At 54.0% G+C, this 19,548-nt stretch overlaps 1 protein-coding gene and 2 non-coding genes across 4 annotated transcripts; all 3 read right to left on the bottom strand.

Annotated features, from left to right (window-relative positions):
• Window positions 1-94: 94 nt before the first annotated feature.
• AGBL5 (ATP/GTP binding protein like 5) lies at window positions 95-17,376 on the bottom strand. 2 transcript variants are annotated; one of them, XM_035000752.1, is made up of 16 exons: window positions 17,267-17,376; window positions 15,877-16,136; window positions 15,463-15,634; window positions 14,979-15,142; window positions 14,242-14,419; window positions 13,799-13,977; window positions 12,918-13,374; window positions 12,274-12,443; window positions 11,830-11,965; window positions 10,978-11,177; window positions 10,153-10,367; window positions 2,844-2,999; window positions 1,692-1,798; window positions 1,343-1,389; window positions 724-854; window positions 95-351 (listed from the first exon to the last, which is right to left on the bottom strand). In XM_035000752.1, the coding sequence occupies exons 2-15, from the start codon at window positions 16,089-16,091 to the stop codon at window positions 806-808; spliced, it is 2,445 nt and encodes an 814-aa protein (XP_034856643.1). In that variant the 5' UTR covers window positions 16,092-16,136; window positions 17,267-17,376; the 3' UTR covers window positions 95-351; window positions 724-805. The 2 variants fall into 2 exon arrangements, with proteins under 2 accessions (XP_034856643.1, XP_034856642.1); XM_035000751.1 differs by lacking the exon at window positions 1,343-1,389.
• Window positions 17,377-17,790: 414 nt separating this feature from the next.
• Window positions 17,791-17,863, bottom strand: TRNAA-AGC. Its single transcript has one exon. It is a non-coding gene; the product is annotated as a tRNA-Ala (tRNA).
• Window positions 17,864-18,201: 338 nt separating this feature from the next.
• TRNAY-GUA lies at window positions 18,202-18,291 on the bottom strand. The gene is given in 2 exon segments: window positions 18,202-18,237; window positions 18,255-18,291. It is a non-coding gene; the product is annotated as a tRNA-Tyr (tRNA).
• Window positions 18,292-19,548: the final 1,257 nt, after the last annotated feature.

The raw sequence follows: 19,548 nt of genomic DNA, 5'->3' as shown, positions 1-19,548 counted from the left end.
TAGCAGGTTCCTGCTTTGTCCTGTCTCAAGGTGATGCTCTGCGATGCCTCAGAAGAGTGTGGCTGGCATTCCAAGGAGTTATGGTTGTCACATGGAATCAACAGCTGAGGGAGGGGACTAGCACATTCCCCACTGTGTTCCCATCTTGGGGCTGAATACTGGGCACGAAGGTTGAGGCATCAGACCCGGGGAGAGACAGTGAGTGGGGGAGATTTAGGGACAAAACAAACCTCAGGTTGGCCCAAGGGCCCCCCGCTGTAACAAATCCGGGACTGGGAGTCAGACAGACTATAGGAAATAGGAGAAAGGGCAGGGGCAGAGTGGGGCCGTGGGGGCCCGGCCTGAGGCAGCCTGCAACAGAGAAGAGAGAGGAATCAGGGTTGTGAAAACTCTGCCCCTCTTCTGGTCTGTTTGCCAGGGGCTGGGAGATGAGAAGGCGAGATGGGTAAGGATAGAGGGGTTGAGCACTGCACAGTGGGCTGATGCTGGAACGAGCCAGCTCCTAGGCCTTAGGCCCTAACAAGAAGTTGTTTTCTTGTCTGTTTGGAGGGAAGACTGAGGCCATGATGGGAAAAAATTCAGGGACAAGATTCTTAATGAAAGTACCTTTAGTCTTTTGGGAGTCAGAGGAAGTAGGGAAGGAAGAAAATGGTCCCGAACGGCAGAAATGGGAACGAAGGGATAGAAGTGAGGTGGGGTGAGGGACTGGACCCAGGTGCTCACCCTGGTGCAGAGTGGGGTCCCGGCTCCGGCTCACTGCCCTCCCTGGTCCGGGGTATAGGGGATGTGGGGCCGGAAGAGCCGCTCATCCCTCTGCGAGTCGGCGGTGAGCCCCGGCCCAACCTGGGCCTAGCCTGTATGGATACGGGGTGGGCTAAGAGGCTGGATTCTTCCATGAACCGTTTTGCTTCTGGGTTTGCTTCTAGAGTTTCCATGCGTAAGAATGTAGTATAGGGGACAACATAGGTATTGGGACCTTGAATTTCTGGGCACTGTCCTTGGCTGAGAAGGTAAGGCAGGATAATAGCTAGAGAATTCTTGGGTTCAGTCTATGACTCCAAGTCTTAATTAACTAGGGGAGGCAAAAGGATCCAGTATTTAACCTCCATGGTTGTATCATGGCTAACATCTGGCTAAATAGAGAAGCAGTGTATGGAAAGCAGCTGGAGAATCGGGAGGTCTCCCTCGGAGCCTTGTGTGCCTCAGCCCCTGCCAGAGCAGCTTCGGCTTCACCCATCCAGCCTCTGCCTGTACCCAGCTTTAGCCAACTTAGCATGGGGAACCGGACTGAATTGGAGTTGGTGGCACAGCTGTTCTTAGGAGCAGCAACCAGATGTGTTACCTGGGGAATCCGGGACCCCTCCTGGCGGGAACTCTCTTCGGGCAGGTCTGGGCAGAAAGAGAGGAGAAGCCAAGGGCAGGGGCAGGCAAAGCCAAAGCCAGCAGGCTGAGGTTGGGGTATGTCTGGCAGGGACATGGGTTGGAAGCAAGCAAGAGACCTGGCTGAAGGGACTGGGGGCACTGGACAGACAGAGGCACTCAGGCACCAGAGTAGCTTTCTGATACGGTTGAGGGGAGAGGCTGAAAGCAGTGCTGAGCATTTTCCCTCCCACTGCCCAAATGAACAGTGCCTTGCTGGGCTCTGCCAGGGTTGTTTCGCTGGGGGGCTGGGGAAGACCCAAAAATGTTACCTGCAACCGTGTCCTGATACAGGGGATCCGAGGTCCTAGCAGCCCTTTCCCAATCACCATGACAGCCTCTGGCTTGTCCCCTGAGGACAGGAGTGAGCAGCTGCTCCCTAGGAAACAAAGGAAACATATCAGGGTAGGGGACCATGGAGAAGAAGAGGTAACTTCCTTTAGATCAGGGTTTTCTCAGGATTGGCAATGCTGACATTTTGGGCTGGGTGATTCTTTGTTTTGGGGGGCTGTCTTGTGCATTGTAGAATGTTACACAGCATTCCTGGCCTCTACCCACTGGATAGCATTGCTTCTGAACCCCTGCCCCTTCTCCACTGTAACAACCAGAAATGTCGTCAGATCTTGCCACGTGTTCCCTAGTGGGCAGAACGGCCCCTGGTTGAGAAGCACGGCATGCTCCAGTCTGGTCCAAGGGCTGGAGTAGTAGCTTGGATCTTGAATCACAGCCCATCAAGCTGAGCCACTCTGAATTTATAGAGCTAAGAGCCTATCCCATCCAAATGAGTAAGTGTTTAAGGATCAAGTAAGTACCCAAGACTGGTAGATTGAGGGTTACTAGCCATTGAAGACAGTCGACAGGTTGGGAGTTACGGGCTCTGAGGGAGTTATAAGGTGTTGGGTTGGAGTCTTAGGACTCCTTCCCATCCAGTCCTTTACACAGCTGGGGGTATAACTTAAGAGGAGAGCAGGTGGCCTAGGTTTTATGTGGATGATGGGGTTACACAGCATTTGCTGTGATGACAGGTGAAAGACCTATGTCTTTTTCATTCTTCAGTTTTGTCTAAACTGGAGTCAGGAAGCTCCAGGTAGCAGGTACTCGGGTTGTTCAGCTTTGAAAATGAGGATTAAATGAGGTACTGTGCTTAGGGCAGGAGATGGTAACTCTTAGTCTATTAGACAAAGACAGTTTCCAGCTCCCCGTACAAGGGCATAAGTGCTCTAGGGGTTTCAGATAATCCAGGAGGGTAAGTGATGTCGCTGCTGTGCAGAGGGCTGCATGACATCAGGTCAAGGAGGCCAGGTCAGGTGGCCTGGGAGCTGAAGGGACTGGTTTAAGCCTAGCAGGGAGCCTGGTCTATACCCTCGGTGGTAGGGAAGGAAGGAGGCTGGCCCGCCCAGATCTCGGTGACCATGGGTACAGACCTGATATGCTGAGTGAGCTGGGCAGCAGGCAGGAGCCCACGCTGGGTGAGGAGGCCGGGCTAGAACTAGCGGGATTTGGGGACGGGGCCAGGATGCTTGAAGTAGGGCGATGGGTCAGTGGCTGCTGCCGCCGTCTCCTATCCTGGCTTCGGGGCTCTGAGTGGAAGGAACATAGGAGAGAAAAGGGCAAATAAGCGAGGCCCTGGCGCTTCACTGTCGTGCTGGCGCCGCCTGCCAGGAGATGCCGGCTCTCGGGCTTGTCATCACGCCAGCACCCCTCTTCAGAAGCAAATCTCAGATGGGTAGAAGGACCTCTGACATTTATTCCAGTTATCCAGGCGACAGCCAGCCCTCATCCGCCTCTCCGTGGCTAACCAGCCTACTCACTCACCAGTTCATTTCTGAACAGTTCAGTTCTCTTCTGGCAGAGAAGTGACTGAGCTTGGCTTCTGAAACATGGCTCCCCTAGGTTCTCCTACTACGTCTAACCTCCCCTCTTCGTCTGCTCTTCCTGCCCCCAAATAGCAGTGCTCACCCACCCCCGCCAATTCTACTCTTGGTCCCCTCCTGCTCTGTATACTCTAAACTCTCCAGCTGCTCGCTAGCCCTTTCCCTGGGATTGCAGGTCAGCGAGCGGTCCACTGGCATCTCTGCCTGCTAGTCTCTCGTGACCCCAGCAAAACTCATTTTCTCCCATCCTTCCTTTTGTTCTTATCTTGGTGAAAAATGGGCTAGAAACCTTGTTTCATCTTTTGACTCCTCGCTTAGATTTTGATTCGTGTTTAACCAAATCTGGCAAACACTGCCGCTGCCTTCGCTGGGATTCCTCCTTCATTCTCCCTTGCCTTGGCCCGTGTCCAGATACCGGTCTTTGTCTCTCTCATCAGGCTTTTGGGAAAAAAAAAAAAAATCCTGCTGCTCGCCCTAGCTTGAATCCCTTCCCTTTTAACAAGCTGTCTTTCACACTGGTGCCAGAAATTATTCCAAAGCCTAGACCTGATCAAGAATTATCTGGTTCAGGCCAGGGGGAGATACTGAAGGTCTTTTAAAGGATAAAGTCTCAGCTTTTCAACATGGCCTTCAGAGCTCCACCCGCTGTGGTTCCAGGCTACCCACCCTTGATAGCCTGCTGACTTGATCCTTCATGCCCTCTGCTGTTGCCCCTGCGGCTGCTAGCCCTGTGGTTCTTCTGCAGCGTCTGTTTCCTCTTCTAGTCAGACTGTACAGGCCCCATCTCAAATGTCACCTCAGTGAAGCCTCCTTGACCGTCACAGGTAGAAGTAACTGTTCCCCGTCGTTGTCCTTTGTTCACCTGGCTAGTAATCGTTTATGGGTTTTGTCTCCTCAATGAAGTAAGTTAGTACATGTAAAGTACTTACGATAGTGCCTGGCACATAGTGCTCAATAAATCTTCACGAGTATTTCTACTTGAAACTTGAATCTCTTGAGGATAGAGACTTTGTCTTTTCCAGTCTACATATCCCAGTGCCTACAGAATTCTGCCTAGAAAACCAGAGACTTTAGTAAAGGTTTCGTTTTCCTGAATAGCAGACACCCACTATAGACCACGGGCTGCCTCAGTAATCTCTCTGAGCCTAAGGACACAGGCTTATCCCCTGTGTGGCAGCTCTCTCTGGTCCACTCCTTGTGGCTAAAGCGTCACTGCTACGAGTTCTGAGAGCAGATGGTGGCTGGATTGGGTAGGGAGGCTTTTGGGTTTGGCAGGTCCTTCACATCACAGAGGGACAGCAGGTGCCAAAATGCTCTCAGACCAAATGGGCTATTAACCTTCATGGAACTGAATTCAGTGGCGGTCCCAGGATGCCAGTTGGCCCCTGACAAAGCAACATGTATTAGATGGAAAACATATCTAATTCAGGATGTAGATGACAATAACTTGTCCAGCTATACTCAGCAGTAGCTAGCAGTGACAAGGCTACTTTTGGAAGTCCCAAACCAGATTTTTAAAAACTGATACTTCTATGAATAAGGAATAGAAAAAGGGAGAGATTTCAGGACAGAAACTAGCTTTGAGAAGTTTGTTGAGAGGCTGGGTACCAGCCATAGCCAAGAGTCAAAAATAACCAGACCTGTCAACTGTGCATCAATAATAAACACCAACAGACCTCAGGGTGCTAATAAGAGGTGACACAGCAGTGAAAGAGAGCAGGTCAGAGACTCATGGCCACAGTCAACCTGAAGTGTTACCCACCACCAATGACTTAGAAATACCGCAGAACCCAGACCTGGGTAATTCTTTAGTAAAACAATGGTATCAGGATGATGTCCAAATGACAGTGCATAATAGGCAGAAATGAACCTGAGCTTGATGAAGGATGGAAATAGTTTCTAGAGGATCTGAGGAATACCTATACACAGGGGTATGCTGAAATCATGTTAAAGGATGAAGCCTCACCTATCCCAGGAAAGGTAAGAAAGAGCAAGTAAGAAAGCAAATGATAGCCTTTGGGAAATTTGTAGGTTGTAGCAAGAACTGAGAAACACTCCGGAAGCTATGAAGCAAAACAGGCATTTGGTGTAAAAACCGTCAGTGTGAATGTAGGTGTTCTGGGAAAGATACTACGGATACAACTCAAGAATCCTGCCCTTATGAGAGTTTAAGGATGGGAGACCAGTCTGGTTTAGGAAAGAGGCCTAATATGGAAAGGATAAAGCATTTAAAGATCGCATTTTAACTCTCACTTCGACTGTCTTAAAACCTGGCCAGGCCTGCCTCTAGACTTGGCAGTGTGAGCACACAGCCCAATTTCTCATGTTTTGACTTCTGGCCCCTGGTATAATCAGGCCTTCTCAGTCCCCACTGAGGCGATTTAAGGGAGGAGCCCCAAGTATTTCTTGGTTCTGAACTCTAGAGTCAGTGGCTTAAGGCTGAGTGCAAAGTGATACGTGAATCAGCTTTGCTTCCAGAGGTTGTGAGACTATTCTTATGGTAATCAGCCAGAGATTCCATTTTGGGAGTGGGAGGATAACCCTGGGGCGAGGGTCTGAGGTGGAGGTGGACTGCCCTCCCCAGTGCAGGAGTTAGGTCTCACCACTTCGAGGTCTGGCATCATGCCCCCCCTTCCCCCAGACCTCTTTGTAACTGGCCCTCCGTGTAGCGCCCTAGATCTGACTGAGTCACTGGCACGGCCGTGGGCCTCACTGATGCCCTCTGGAGGGGGGTAGGGTGAGACCAGCTTTTACTTGGCTTCCCACTTCCTGCTTTTTATTCCTTCAACACGTATTTGCTGGTCATTTAATCAGTGCTAGGCGCTAAGGGAATAAATGGATATGTCAGGAGATGTCCTGCCCTCAGATAAGCTTTCATCTGCCCTTCACCACGAAACTTGTTTGCAGCAGAGAAAGTGGAAGCAGGATGGTGCTGGAGGCATTCTTCCTGTCCTGTGACTCGCTTTTCACAGGCGCCTCCACTTGCCTTGGGGCTTGGCCTGCTCTGCCAGGACCGGCCCGTCTGCTGAGCCACAGCGCAACAGAGGCCAGGAAAGAGTTCTAGTAGCCGCAGGCAGAAGGGCCGGAGCTGGGAGGGAGGACTGGGCAGCGGAAGGGCGCCAGCTGACCGCCTCCACTTTGACCTTGCCTCTTTTACCCCAGGGGCCCGCCAGATGGGCCAGGTTGTTCTTGAGAGGGACTTGCCTGGATCCAGGGCCAGGACTAGGAGGAAGCACCTAGGGTGCACCACGTGAGAAGGCCTTGGCCTGACCCTGAGTCCTGGGTGCCCCACTGGCCTCACCTTAGTCCTATGCCCTGCAGGACTGACCAGAGAAGCCGATTGACTTATCCACTCTGTCCCCAGCAGGCCTGCCTTCGAGCTCTGCTTGCACCTCCTTTTGCACCAGTATCTTGCAGGCTTTCGGCTTCCCTGACTCAGTCGTGGACTAGCTATTCCCATGGCCTCGCCTTCCTCGGCTTGGCGAGCGCTTCTGCGCCTGCTGGCTTGGAGCTTGCCCGCAGAGCCGGGAAGGTGCTGCTCAGGACCTGCTTTGCCGCTGGGGGAACTAGGTTAGCTGGCTGGCACTGCGGTCAGAGGGTGGCGGGGGTCAGGGCTTCCTCAGAGGCTCTTGCAGCCTTCTGTCCCAGGGACGTTCCCGTTCACCCCCGAGTTGCCTTACACGTTGGCCTTCTAAAATGTCACCCTCCAGCCTTGAGCATGGAACCTCCAGACTAGTTCCCTGAACCTCTGCTTTAAGTTTCTGGCTGGTTGCCTAGATCTTTTCTGAAGTGTTCTGGATAGCACAGTCTCATGCTCTATTTTAGCCAGTAAAGGGTAGTTGTAAATTAAATGTATAGTTAAGTGTGATATGATTTTTATACATTAGTGGAAAATTTCTCATAAATTTCCAAGTCAGAAAAAAATCCTTTGTTAAATCGCAGTCTCAGTTTTGGGTTTGGACAGTACAGCTGCTTTATAGTTAGGTCTCAGAGATATGGGAACTGTGTTCTTCCTGTCCTGGAAGACAGAGTATGCCTGGATGTGGCAGGAGCCGAAGAGCCAGATGTGTGGAGCCAGGAAATAGCACAAAGCTACAGGACAGATCAACTGGACAAAGTTGTTTCTCCGAGGGTTGGTTGAAGAAGCCCAGTCCAGATACTACAGTCTGCACTGCAGGTCCCTATCCTAAGCCAGGCCTAGTCTCCTATCCTGGAGTCCTATCAGGGATTTTAGGAGATGAAGCAGCAAAAATTGTAGCACCTGGGAGTCAAGATTCCAGCACTCTGACCTGTTCATCTCCTTAGAGTATTCCTGTTTGGTCTCATTAGTAACCCCCGTCTCAACCTTCTATGACTTTAGAGACATAGTTTCTCAGGTCTTACAAATATGGACGCAAGTCCCCAGGTGTCTCTTATTCTTTTTTTCTGCTTCTTAGTTCATTCCCCTGGGGGGACATCACTTCTCACTTGTTTTACCTGCATGTGTGGATGACGCCTAGATCCAACCTTGTCGTCACCTTTTCTACAGGCTGGCTCTTTTTTCTGCTTGCAGGACACCTCCATATAGTTAGCCCATGACATCCAAACATGTCTAGAATAAATAAGCTCAACATTTTTTCTTCCGAACAATGTCTTAATATCACCATGACTCTTTCCTTTGGCTGATAGCCTTGAAGCTCTTAGTCTGCCCTTCTTCCATCATCACCGAACCCTGCCACCTCTATTTCTGATACATATATTCATCTCTCCTTCCCGGACCCCGGTACAGCCATTAGCCATCTCATGGATAAACTACAGCGAGGATTCCCCTCCCCCTGCCTGCCCAGTCCACACGGTTCACAGGCTGCTCTTCCATACATGTTTTGTTCTCATCATCTGAAGCACATAATCGTTGCTGTGTCTCAGTTAACTCATAATCTTTGTTTTCAAGACATTTCAACTCCTTCCTCCTGCCTCTCTCCACCTAATTTCGGTGCTGAAGGGCTTGGCCCTTTGAGCCAGCTGGGTATGTTTGCTTCTTGTCTTCTCTACCAGCAGTGCTGGTCCTGGCTACCATTGTCATCCTGGAATGTTTCTATCAGGCCATATACTACCATCCATTCTTCAAAACCATTTCTCAACTGAGCAGTTGGCTAATTACTCTTGAGTTTATCTATGACAGTGGCTCCCCAAGTCCCCTGTGTTTATAATGAGTGTGTGCTTTTATGTTCTGTTGACTGTTTTAGGTCTGTTTCCTGTAAGGAAATCCTTAGTACTGAATATGCACATTTTCTCTTCGTTATCTGGGGGGAAGTAACAGAGACACAGAATACATGTCCCTCACTGGGGGGGGGGGGGGGGGGGGGTGAGAATAAAATACTGATTTGAAACTGCCTAGAATCCTCCAGGGAGGACCTGGACCTAGAGAGGACTCTTTCCTATTTCTCTTTTGTAGTCAGGGAAGGGGGATCTAGGATGATGACATTCCTTCCCAGGAAGTATGAGTGAAGAGGTATGAGCGGCTGACAAGAAAGAAAGAAGGAAAAGAAATGAGAGGAAGTTTGAATAGTAAGCAGCTTGAGTAACGGCTGCCACTAACAGCCGTGAGATCCTGGACAAGTCCCCTTCCACAGCCTCCGTTTTCTCACCAGAGAAACGGAGAAACACCATCCACCCCACAGGTCCCTGTGAGGATCAAATGAAATGTATGTACGATACTGTTTTGTTCACTGTTTAATGCTATTTAAATACACAGCGTTAGTATTACTTTAATACTGTCCTTCCAACACAGGGTACAGAAGCATCCTGTCCCAGTGATGGGAGAATCCCAAAGAATGGGGCTTGGAACGTAAGCAGGATAACAGCGTTGCTTATCAGGGATAAAAGGTCCCACTGGTCAAAGCCGCTCTCCCCCTGTGCTGCTCTACCTGGCGCAGGCAGACTCCCACAGCCCAGTGCGAGCTTCTGGTCTGTCCTGGGGAAGCGCTAGGCAGGGCGAGTGCACCCCGAAGACCCACAGAACCCTCAGCTCCAGCTAACAAGCCTCCATGCTCTGGCAGGGTTTCTCCAGCCCAGAGGCCACCACCAATACTGATCTGGGGCTTAGTGTATTTCTAGAAGTGGCACCCAGCAGTCTCTCCCCACCAAAGTCCGAGTCACTCCCCAGGAATGGCTCCACAGCCCGCCTCTTCTTTTTCCCTAAAGGCCCATCTGTTTCTGTTACACGTCTGAAACCCAGAATCTCTCATCAGGCAGGGTCTCCTCAAGCCCAGCCTAGGGGGACTGACGCTCCGCTGAGTAGCGGCGGCCGCTGCCGGAACGGACCAGACTGTTGCTTAGTAAGCCTCAACCAGAAGCTGTCTGTAGTTCTTCCATTTTTCGCTGGAAGAGTTGGAATCCTTCTGATACCACTTTCTGAGCAGGCTCTGAAGCCAGGGACAGTGTCATCCCCCAGAGGCCTCGGCTAGGAGTCTCGGGGTCTCGGGGTCTCCGGCTCTACGGTGCTGCCACTTGCGTCGTGAGGACGTTTCCTTACACTGCTCCCGACAGGACAGACTGACGCCGGCCCTGCCACGGAGCCTTCGCGCTTCAGCGTGGCCCCTGCTCCAGCTCGGGTTCTGGCCTTGGAAAGCCCCCTGCTTCCCAGCACGGGCCGAAGCCCCGGGGCCCAGGCCTCCCGCCCGGGCCACACACACTACCGCTCGGGAGCTCGTGGCGCAGGGAACACCAAGGTCGCAGGAGAGGCTGCAGGTGCTGCTAGAAACTAATTTTATTGATTGAGCCCTGGTCCCAGCCAAGTGCGTAGCTTCAAGCTCTCACTTCCCCCAGCAGTGCCCCAAACAACCGAACAGCCGTTGCAGGGCCTCCCAGACCGGCTTACCTCTGACAGGGCCCAGCACCCGGTGGCTGCCCTTTGGAGTGCTGCAGCCCAGGCCTGGCAGCCCGGGAGGCCGGCTGCCATGAAAAGGAAAGCTGGGGGGCTTCTTCATCTGTGGGGAGCTCTGCTGGCTGCCGCCGCTGCCCCCACCGCTTACGCCAGAGCTGCAGCTGCGCGCCCGGCTCGAGGGGCTTTCAGAGCAGGAGGCAGGCAAGCCGCTGCACAAAAGCAGAAGCCGGTTAACCCCGGGCCGGGCAGGCTGTGTCCCAAGGCTGTCCCCAGGGTCTGATGCTCAGCAAAGCAGCGCCGGGGGGACGGGCACACGGACTCGTTGCAAGGGAGAAGGGCGGAGTTCGCGGCCGCAGACGAGGTGTCCGGCCCGGGGCATGCTGGCCGGTCCCACACATAGCTGCTCTCGCTGAGAGCGCCCCAAGAGCTATAGGGCTGGCTCTGGCAGCTTTAAGTCCCAGTGAGTTCCCCTCTTATTCCCTCGTGCTGGCCCTGCCTCCCCGCGTCGTTCCCAACCCCTGGAAGCCAAGACCTTGCCCCCACCGCCACTGCAATTATATTTAATTTTGTGCAGGGCTCTTGAGTAGGGGATCCCCTGGCCTGGTTCTCAGATGCCTAGGAAGTACGTAGCTCCAGGTAAAAGGGAAGAGGACCCCATTTTCAAAAAATGCATTCATCTCACCAATTTTGATTTACTCTGAAAATATTCACCATGTGGGCCTTTTGGATAGGGGAGGAACACAAATCCCTTGGAACTTCTTGCTCCAAGGTCCTGTTCCACTTTCATACCCTCTCCTCCTTCCACCCTGCGGGTCTTACCTGTTACTTTTGGGTGGAGTTCGAGCGCCTCTCTTCTTGTTGACACCCACGTTCATGGCGCTCAGGCCTCGGCTGCTGCGCACGTGTTTCAGCATCCAGGCGCGGAGGTTCGTGAGGCTGCTGTGCTCGGACAGTACGATCCGGGGCCACGGATTGCATTCTGCCATGTCCAGGGCCGCAATGGCCATAGCTCGTCCCACCTGCGGGGTGGCCCAGTTTGGCTCAGCACCCAGGACTTGCAACCCAGGCCGCCGTGTTGGGGTGCCCGAGCACAGCACAGTGGCAGAGGCGGCCAGGCCTCACATTTTCTCAGTGGGTGCCCCCAATTTTGTGCCAGGGCTGTTTATCTCAGCAAACTTAAAGCTGTTCCCTAAACCGTTGCTCATTTGGGGGCCCTCATCCTTTATGGGCAAGAGCAGGTGTGCTTTCTGGCTGGCACCAGGAAGGAACTCTAGCGGAAGCCTCGAGCTCTTCAATGACCTGCAGCTCTTTCTACTCTTGTGCGCCCTAGGAGCCCAGAGGTCATCAAGACCGGTGTACGCAGAGGCGATGCTTTTAAGCCCAGGAGTGAACAAACCCAGCAGGAGGAGGAAGATGAGCTCAGAGGCAAAGAATCTGACTCGGATGTGCCGGGGATTCTCTGTGGTACGGGGTCAGAAAGAGCGCCTACTCATCCTCTCCATACCATGATAGCCAAGGCCCGGCCCTGACACGGGCTGAGGAATAGAACTCCCAGGGCGAGATGGTGACAGTGGTGAGCCTCTCTTCGAGGAACCTGAGTCAGGCCGCACGAGTGAAGGCCCTTCCAGACTTGGAGGTCCCCCCTTTCCCCACGTACCCCTGCCTCCATACCTGCTCGAACAGCTCCACGGTGTATCTGGAGGGGAAGGCCGGCGGGGGAGGGGGGCTGGCACGCCCGTTGTCATGGCAGGCGGCAGGGATGCTGTTCACCGAGCGCCCAGTGTTGTAGTTGCATTCCAGTGTGTAGCTAAGACACAGAGACCTTTATCAGTGTCCTGCCTGGACAGAATCAGGACAGAACCATGGGGCACAGCCTCGGTGGTCTAAGAAGTAATCACCTGGAACAAAGTACTAATAAGACCTAGCCTTGGCACAGTCTGGCATACCCAGGAAGTCCCCAAAAGACAGAGTCCTGGACCAAAGACAGTGATGCTAATGATGAGCCTGTCTTTAGAGAAGGCTTGCGCTGTCCCCTGCTCCTCAGACAGCCTAGACTGGGGTGGTGGTTTCCTTAGGGAAGGTACTTCGTCAGCTACACCCCAGCTTCCAGCCAACCTGTGGATTATCCCTGAGGCTTTGTAGATTGCAACCCGGCCGCTTCCCTCCTTCGACTGGCCATCCCTGCGGTCTCGGGCGTACATGTTCTTCTCCGAGAAGTTGCAGCCCTGGAAGTCGAAGTGTGCGGAGTTCAAGGAGATGAGCTTTGGATACAGCATATTTTCCACCTGTTTGGGGGAGGGAAAAGGCAACTCAGGAGAGACCGACAGAAGGGAGGAATGGCGGGCAAGGAAGAGATGGCAAGCAGGGGGCTGTGGGACTAAACCCACGGCAGATACCATTACAACCATCAGCAGCAGGCAGCATTCTGGAATTCTCACCGTATGCCTGATATGATTTCCAGGTGTTGGAAAGGTACAAATCCGCCTCTTTTTAAGCTCTTAGCTTCTTCTCTCCAATAATGCAAACTTGTCTTTTCCCCCTGGATTCCCAAACTCTACAATAAAGACCTTCGTTCAAAGGTCATGATGTGATGACTGAGACAAAGCCCCAGTGCCAACCCTTCTCGGCCCTTCGAAGCTTGTCTGGAGGTAGAATATCTCTTCCAGCCAAAAGGCCACCTTCCCTCTGTCTGTGGCCTACGCTTTATCTCCTGACCTGCCACAGCCCCCACACTCCCATGACAATCCGGGGATCCCTACCTGGGTGCTCTCGTCACTAAAGCTGTTGCCATACATGAAGCAGCCCCTTTTGGAAGCATGTCCGTGCAGGTCCACGTAGTAAGCGACACCACTCTCTTTAGGGGGGATGGTGTCGGGGGTCGGCTGCTCAGCCTCAGCGGACTGTTGGGGCATAATCCACACACCGCTGGGCTTCTGTTCTGCTGGCTTGGTCTGCGTCCAGGCTTCAGGGTTGTCCCCGTCAGATGCGTGACCGAGGTGAGCTTCATTTTGGAGATTGTTGGCTTTCTCGAGGTCGGAAAGGGGAGCATGTGGAGGGAGCCGGGGACTGTGCTGGTACTCAGAGGGACTCTGGGAGTTCAGACGGGAGTGCACGTGGTGGTAGAGAAGCACGGCTTTGGCGCCGTAGATGGCTGGGTGCAGGGCCACGTCAGGCTTCAGGTACTGACGGTTCAGATTCACTCCACGTGAGTCTGTGCTGTAGGAGGACAGGGAATGAAGCGGGCTCAAGAGGGCTGGGCCAGTGGGGGAGACGTGAGTGTGGATGAAAGGGAGACCATGGGAGATGGACTTATAAAATGAGAGGCTCAGGCTGCATGAGGAAGGCAAGCATTGAGGACAGGCCCTCTCCCTGATCTGCTGTCAGCCCTACCACAGACCTAAGCACAGCTCCCTGCACCCAGTGGACCCTGCAGTTATTCTAACTACTCCTTCCAGAGAGTGCCACGAGATGTGCCACCTTCCTTCTCTGGTCACTGGACAAGGAGATGGGCTTGCCCTTGTTCGGGTGCAAGAGGACTGTTCTACAGGAGAAGTTAAAGAAGAGGCTGATAGTGTCTCACTGAGATGGAGGACACGAGGGGGACTGGGAGCAATCCTGACAGGCTGGGGAGGCTTCTTACCGGTAGTGGCCCCGGACCACACCATCGGGGTTCAACATGGGAATCAGCTTAAAGACAAAGAGGCGACGCAGGGTTTGGGCCCGGGGGTCATCAGGTCGAAGGATGAAGTCCAGAAAGCCATTGAAGACAAAGCTAGATGGAGTCTCCCCAGGGTGTACCCTACTGCTTAAGAAGAATATCTGAGGTGGAGAGGAGAGCGGTCATTAGGCCAGTCACGCTAGAGGTCCATTCTAACAGGACATGGGGCGGGGGGTGGGCAGGAGTAGCCACTGGATTTCCAGCTGGCTGAGTCTGCAAGTGGAGTAGGAGCGGCCACGCTTGCCTCCCAGTGCAGGCTAAGGTGGTGGCCAGGATGCTCAGAGAGAACGTGGCCTTAAGCTGTCAGCAGGGCCTGGGGCTAAGGAAAGGCCCAGGTACTATCTCTCGGCTATGCTCCCACTCACCCTCTTGCCTGTGAAACAGAATGGTCGGGGGGTGCCGGCATCAGGAAATAGCTGCTCTAGACGGGGCTCTCGATCTTCTCGGAGCCCATGGCACGAAGTGATGGTTAGCAGATCTACACGAAGTCCATCCAGAGAATAGCAAAGGATCTCCCGGTGGTAGTAGATGGTATCCAGGGGACTGTGGGGACAAAAATCATTAAGCCAGGGGAATTCCCTAAAGTCCTAACAAGAGGTGAGCCTCATCACCAGCCTAGGATTTGTAGGATCTGGTCTTTTACCTTAACCTTTGGGACCTTAAGGTCCCTCACAATGTTAAATGAGGCTGAGGATTTGGGTGGTCTGCATTGCTAGGATGCAGAGTACAGGACAGGATGAACTTACTGTTTTCTCCCCAGCTTATGGCTCCCTACGATAGATGACTTTGTGTACACGGCTGCCCTCTGTTGGACAGAAAAAAAGGTGTGCTGGGCAATGGCAGTGCTAAGTTCTGGATAACTGATGGGAGCTGGGATATTAAGAGGCTTGAACTGGGCAGGTGGATGAGTGGAATGTAGGTGGTGGTACAGTGAGATCAAGGTCATACACATATTTGTCAAAGGTACCCAAAGTCCCACATTCTGTACAGAAAAAAGAACTGGTGACATTCATGGTTCAGGGCTCCTGGGGCAAGTTCCAGAAGTAGCAGAGGTGCTGTCTGGTCCTGGACTGTGTGGCAGGAGTAAGGACGGGGGCAGCACCTGCTATGGGTAGGGTGGTTCTCCAGAAAGCGCTGGTCTAGCTGGTTTAGCAAATCCTGGCAGTCACTGTAGGAGAAGGGGTAGCAGAAGGCGAAGAAGGTGGTGGCCCCACGGCCCTCCACGAAACGGTGAACAAAGGATAACACAAACTGCGTCTCTGTCATCTGAGGAGCAGAGGAGGAAGAGGGAGGGGCCGTTGGTGTGAGAACTAAGATCCTACTGGGATCACCAGGAACTGACCCTACACCCTCAGCACGGTGACCAACTTCCCTCCCTCTGGAACTTTCCATAGGACAGCCGGCTCCTTCTAGGCTTCCTGAGGCAGGGGCTTATCTTGGGACTCCAGCTAGCACTGGAGGGAAAGCGGATATCAAAACCCGGTGTGCCGCTTGCCTGGTACTCCGTATTGAGGCTAACTCCTCTTTCCTGTCCCTCCTCTACTTTTAGTTCCCCAGTCTGTCTTTCCTCCTCATGGAGAACTTACCTCAAACGTGGGCCGATCTCGAATGCGTTCCCAGCGCGGCCGGGTGGGCAGTGTGCGCACAAAGGGGGCCATGCCCTGGGAATACAGCTTGCTTTGCTTATTCATGTTCATAATGTTGATCTTGATGAGTTTCCCTGGAGTTCCTCCCCGGACACTGAAGTAGAACCATGACCTGCGGGCCGGGGGAGAAACAGGTCACTGGATACTGAGGGTTGGAGGGAGGGTATGTGGGACAGCTGGAGCAAGTGAAATTGGGAAAGGCCTGTTCAGTAGGGGGGAGGCAAGGAGAGGGGGAGGAGGGTTGAGAGAGGAAGGGTAGTGAACTGTAAGTCAGAGAGCTGACTGAACAGGGATTTGGGGACACGGACATCTATTCTCTTCTCTTTCTTCCTCCCTCCACTACTTTCCTCTTACCTGTTCCCATTTTCAAATTCTGTTTCGGCACAGTCTGGTCGGGTCCACACGTTGAACTCGTAGTCAGGGGAAGAGGCAATGCTGCTGATGGGGGCTGATGCCCCACCTGCTCCTCCTTCCCCATCGCTAGACACAGATTCCACCTTCTCCACGTGGGCTAGGTTCCCTGAATCAAAGCGAGAACTGAACAACAAGCCCCCACAGCGCAGCTCCATGGTGAGGCTGGGAAAGCATCCTCCTGCCCACTCTGGCCCTGAGAGCTGGGGAAAAATTGGGGGGGGGGGCGGGGGGGACGTAGGAAGGAGAGGAAGAAAAATAAAAAGTTTTTTGGGTATCTCCTGATAAATGAAAGCTATTCTTAGGGAGTGCCCTAAGAAGCAACAGGCTCTTTCCACCTCAGAAAAGGGAGAAGTGGCCTTCCGGCAAAGACTAAGAGAAAGCAGTATTCTATTCTGTCCCCACACGAAGGGTTTATAACTGACCTAAAAGGACCCCATTTTACAACAGCTTGGCTATTCCAAAATGAAGTACTCAATGGCTTAACTATGTTGAGAAATGCTAGATTCTAAACTTCTCTGCGGCCCAAAGGTTGGAGAATAACATTAGAGAAGTCAAATTTCCCACACCTAGCCCAGATAAACCCACCACAACACGTGGCCATCTTGAGAGATGGCCGTTCTGGATCTCTGGTTCCTGGACTGGCTCCCCCCTCTCCAGCAGAGCGGAGAGAACCAAGTTCCAAGTTAAAATGGGCAGCTGCTTCTCTCCACTCCTCTGTCCTCACAGGCATTCGGTCGGTTGCTCCCCTGAGCCCTGGAAGGGCTGGGTCTTCCTTCTTTTTTTTGTTACTACCTTATGCCTGTTACGAAAGAAAACTAGAGAACTGCGGCCTTTGCCAAGACAAAAGAAACTGGGCAGTAGCCGCCTGCTCACCTGGAGACAGTAGCTCAATTCCAGTTAGGGCATGGGTTTGTCTGCAGCCCCCTCCCGCCCTGCAAAGCACTGGAGTCCCTGAAAAAGCTACGCTGGCAGTAGTTGTGGGTGAGGGATGGGTATCCTGAGCACCCCTAAAAAAGTGGCTGGTAGACACCCACTTGGGGGCAAGGGGTGGCTTCTCGACCCTCGACTCCGACAGACCCTCGCCTCACACTGATCGAGCTCGCCCAGGGCAGGGTGGGGTTCGGAGGCTTGGAGGGGCGAGACAGACTCACACTCGAGGAGGGACTGGGGGGCCTGAGGTGCGGCCCCGGGCGTGGGGGTGGGGCCGAGGAGGCCCGGGCCGGGGGGGGGGGGGGGGGGCGGCATTCCAGAGGGACTCCGGGCCGAAAGGGGCTGACCAGGGGGCGGGGCCGGGGCCGGCGGGGCCCGCGCTCCACCCAGCGCCCCTCACCTCTCTCGGGGCCGGCGATCCCGCTCCCTCTCCCGCTAGCGAGGCGCCACCTCGGGCCCCGGCACCCGGGCCCTCCACCCAGGACCCAAACAAAACCCGAGCGCCGCGGTGCCGGGACCCCGCTCTGCCAGGAAACAAGAAGTCTCTCGCCTATTGGCCGCGGGTACAGCTGGCTACCCGCCCAGTAAGGCTCGCTGCCATTGGTCAGCACGCAGGGGTTCCCTCGCACGTTAGCGGGTACCTGAGCCAGTGGCGTTTGGGGGCTCGGCCGGCGGGTTGGGCCGGAGGGTTCCACCGCATCTTCTCAGAAGACGGTTAACGGCCTGCCGGCCAAGAGGAGGAAAACGCAAAGTGACCAGGAAATAAACTGGAAAAGACTCACCTGCAAAATAAAAGGACAATGTGCGAAGCTAATCACTGCCCACCGTACTCCTCCGTGTATTACAAAACACCTTCCTGGGTCAGCGGATCTCCCGCTATTAAGGGATCCTTTGATGCACGGGGCAAAAGAAAAAAAACCTGAGTGGAGGATGCGGGCATCGATCCCGCTACCTCTCGCATGCTAAGCGAGCGCTCTACCATTTGAGCTAATCCCCCGCTTGCTGCCGAGTCTTTTCCCTTTGCCTTACAGGCTGTTCTGGGCTGGCCGCTGACCCGAGGACCGACCGTAGTTCAAGATGTTTATATAGCAGAGTACGGTGGGGGTCATGGGCAAGATTTTTTAAAGCAGGCATATAATAATCACACGTAAGTAACAGTAATACATATCTTCGCATCTAACCCGCAAGAGCGCGGGATTGGATCCTGACTACGTACCGCACGTGCGTTTTACCGAACAGCTGCAGCGCTCCTGCAAATGCACAGCGGGCTTCTGAGTGAAATTTTCTCCCTACGGGATAATTGAATTAAGCGGAGGCTAAAAAGATCATCCGAAGTCCTTCGAGCCGGAATCGAACCAGCGACCTAAGGATTGCCGCAACTCACTCCACTACAGTCCTCCGCTCTACCAACTGAGCTATCGAAGGCTCCGCTGCTCCCAGCACCTGCCAGTTCCTCCCTAATGCTTACCAAGGCCGCACCGCTCTGACAGGATCTAAGGGCTTTGAGGACAGCTGCCCCCCCCCCCACCCCCAGCACTTTATAGAGGACCGAGCCCCGCCGAGCCCCCCCATGTCGCACAGAACAAAGGAAGCCGGAAACAGAAGTGCGAGCAAAGGACCCACTTCTCAACTCTGGACGAAGGAAATGCGCAATACACTTCCCTTCCATTTCCCTGCTTTTTACAAAACAAAACAAAAAACCCGGCACCTCCTCACCCCCCGTGGCTTTTATGGGATTGCGGACGCTTTGAGATCGCGCCCGCACCCTCGGGCTGCTGGGCAGCATTTTCCCCGCGCCGCGGGGACGCTGCGTGCTCCGCAGTTGCAAGGCGCAAGCCCCGGTTGCAAAGCCGAGGGTTTACTTTCGTTATTTGCTCTCATCTTCCCTTGGGTGTCTCGGGGGCGCCAGTGAAATCCTACTGCTCTCCCGACGTGAAGGACATTCATTCGGTCAGTTAACCACCGTTTGGTCAGGATCTTTCGTTCTGGCTGGAGCATGAGAAGGCCGGACCCCCGAGCTTCCAGCGGCGCGCAAACCCAGCGGTTCGGGGCCCCGAGCGGGGCCGAGCCCACCCCGCCGCCCCTGCCCCTACCCCGCCGCCCCTGCCCCTACCCCGCCGCCCCTGCCCCTACCCCGTCACGCCTTCGCGCCTCTTCCCAGGGGCCTGGAACGCCAGCCTCCACTCCCCTGCCCACCAGAAGTTCCTGGGCCTTTGAAACAAACCTAGTACCCGGGTCCCGGGCAAAGCCTTGCTTGGTGGTCTCGCGGGGCGGGTGTGCGGGAAGAGCTGGGCCATTCCCCGCTCTGCGGCCTGTGCTACCTGGAGTCAGTCGCCCCGCGCAAATCCAGGTCGGGGGATGGTTTCAGGCCCCGTCGCAGCTCCGACACTTCATGGGTACTCTCAGGCTGGTGTTTAAATCCGACGTCTCTGCTGTCACTGAGCACAGCACCGCTTTGACCCTTGCGCCCACCCACAATGCAAGTGGTTGACGCCTTCCCACCAATTTCTTGGTTTAACCTCATTCTGTTGCTGCAAATGCTACCATTGTGTCCGAGAGCGTTAACTTGGGCAGTTTTCTTGGCTCGGCGTTTAGCGTGCTGGCTGGCTCTCTTTCTTGAGGGGAGGGGATGCTGGGAAACAACATATTCGCTTATGCTGACTTTGCTTTGTGGGAGAGATT

Source organism: Mirounga leonina, unplaced genomic scaffold (genome assembly GCF_011800145.1).
Source record: "Mirounga leonina isolate KUSES-001 unplaced genomic scaffold, KU_Mleo_1.0 Mir_125, whole genome shotgun sequence".
Lineage (NCBI taxonomy): Eukaryota > Metazoa > Chordata > Mammalia > Carnivora > Phocidae > Mirounga > Mirounga leonina.
This window is presented reverse-complemented; position numbering and strand designations above follow the sequence as displayed.

What these genes read in the sequence shown, in the direction of transcription:
- AGBL5 (XM_035000751.1), bottom strand. Translation starts at nt 16,091, where the DNA reads ATGGAGCTGCGCTGTGGGGGCTTGTTGTTCAGTTCTCGCTTTGATTCA. An exon ending in TTAGTGACGAGAGCACCCAG is followed by an intron (nt 12,444 to 12,917) that starts GTAGGGATCCCC and finishes TCCCCCAAACAG; the next exon opens with GTGGAAAATATGCTGTATCC. An exon ending in GCCTCAGGGATAATCCACAG is followed by an intron (nt 11,966 to 12,273) that starts GTTGGCTGGAAG and finishes TCTGTGTCTTAG; the next exon opens with CTACACACTGGAATGCAACT.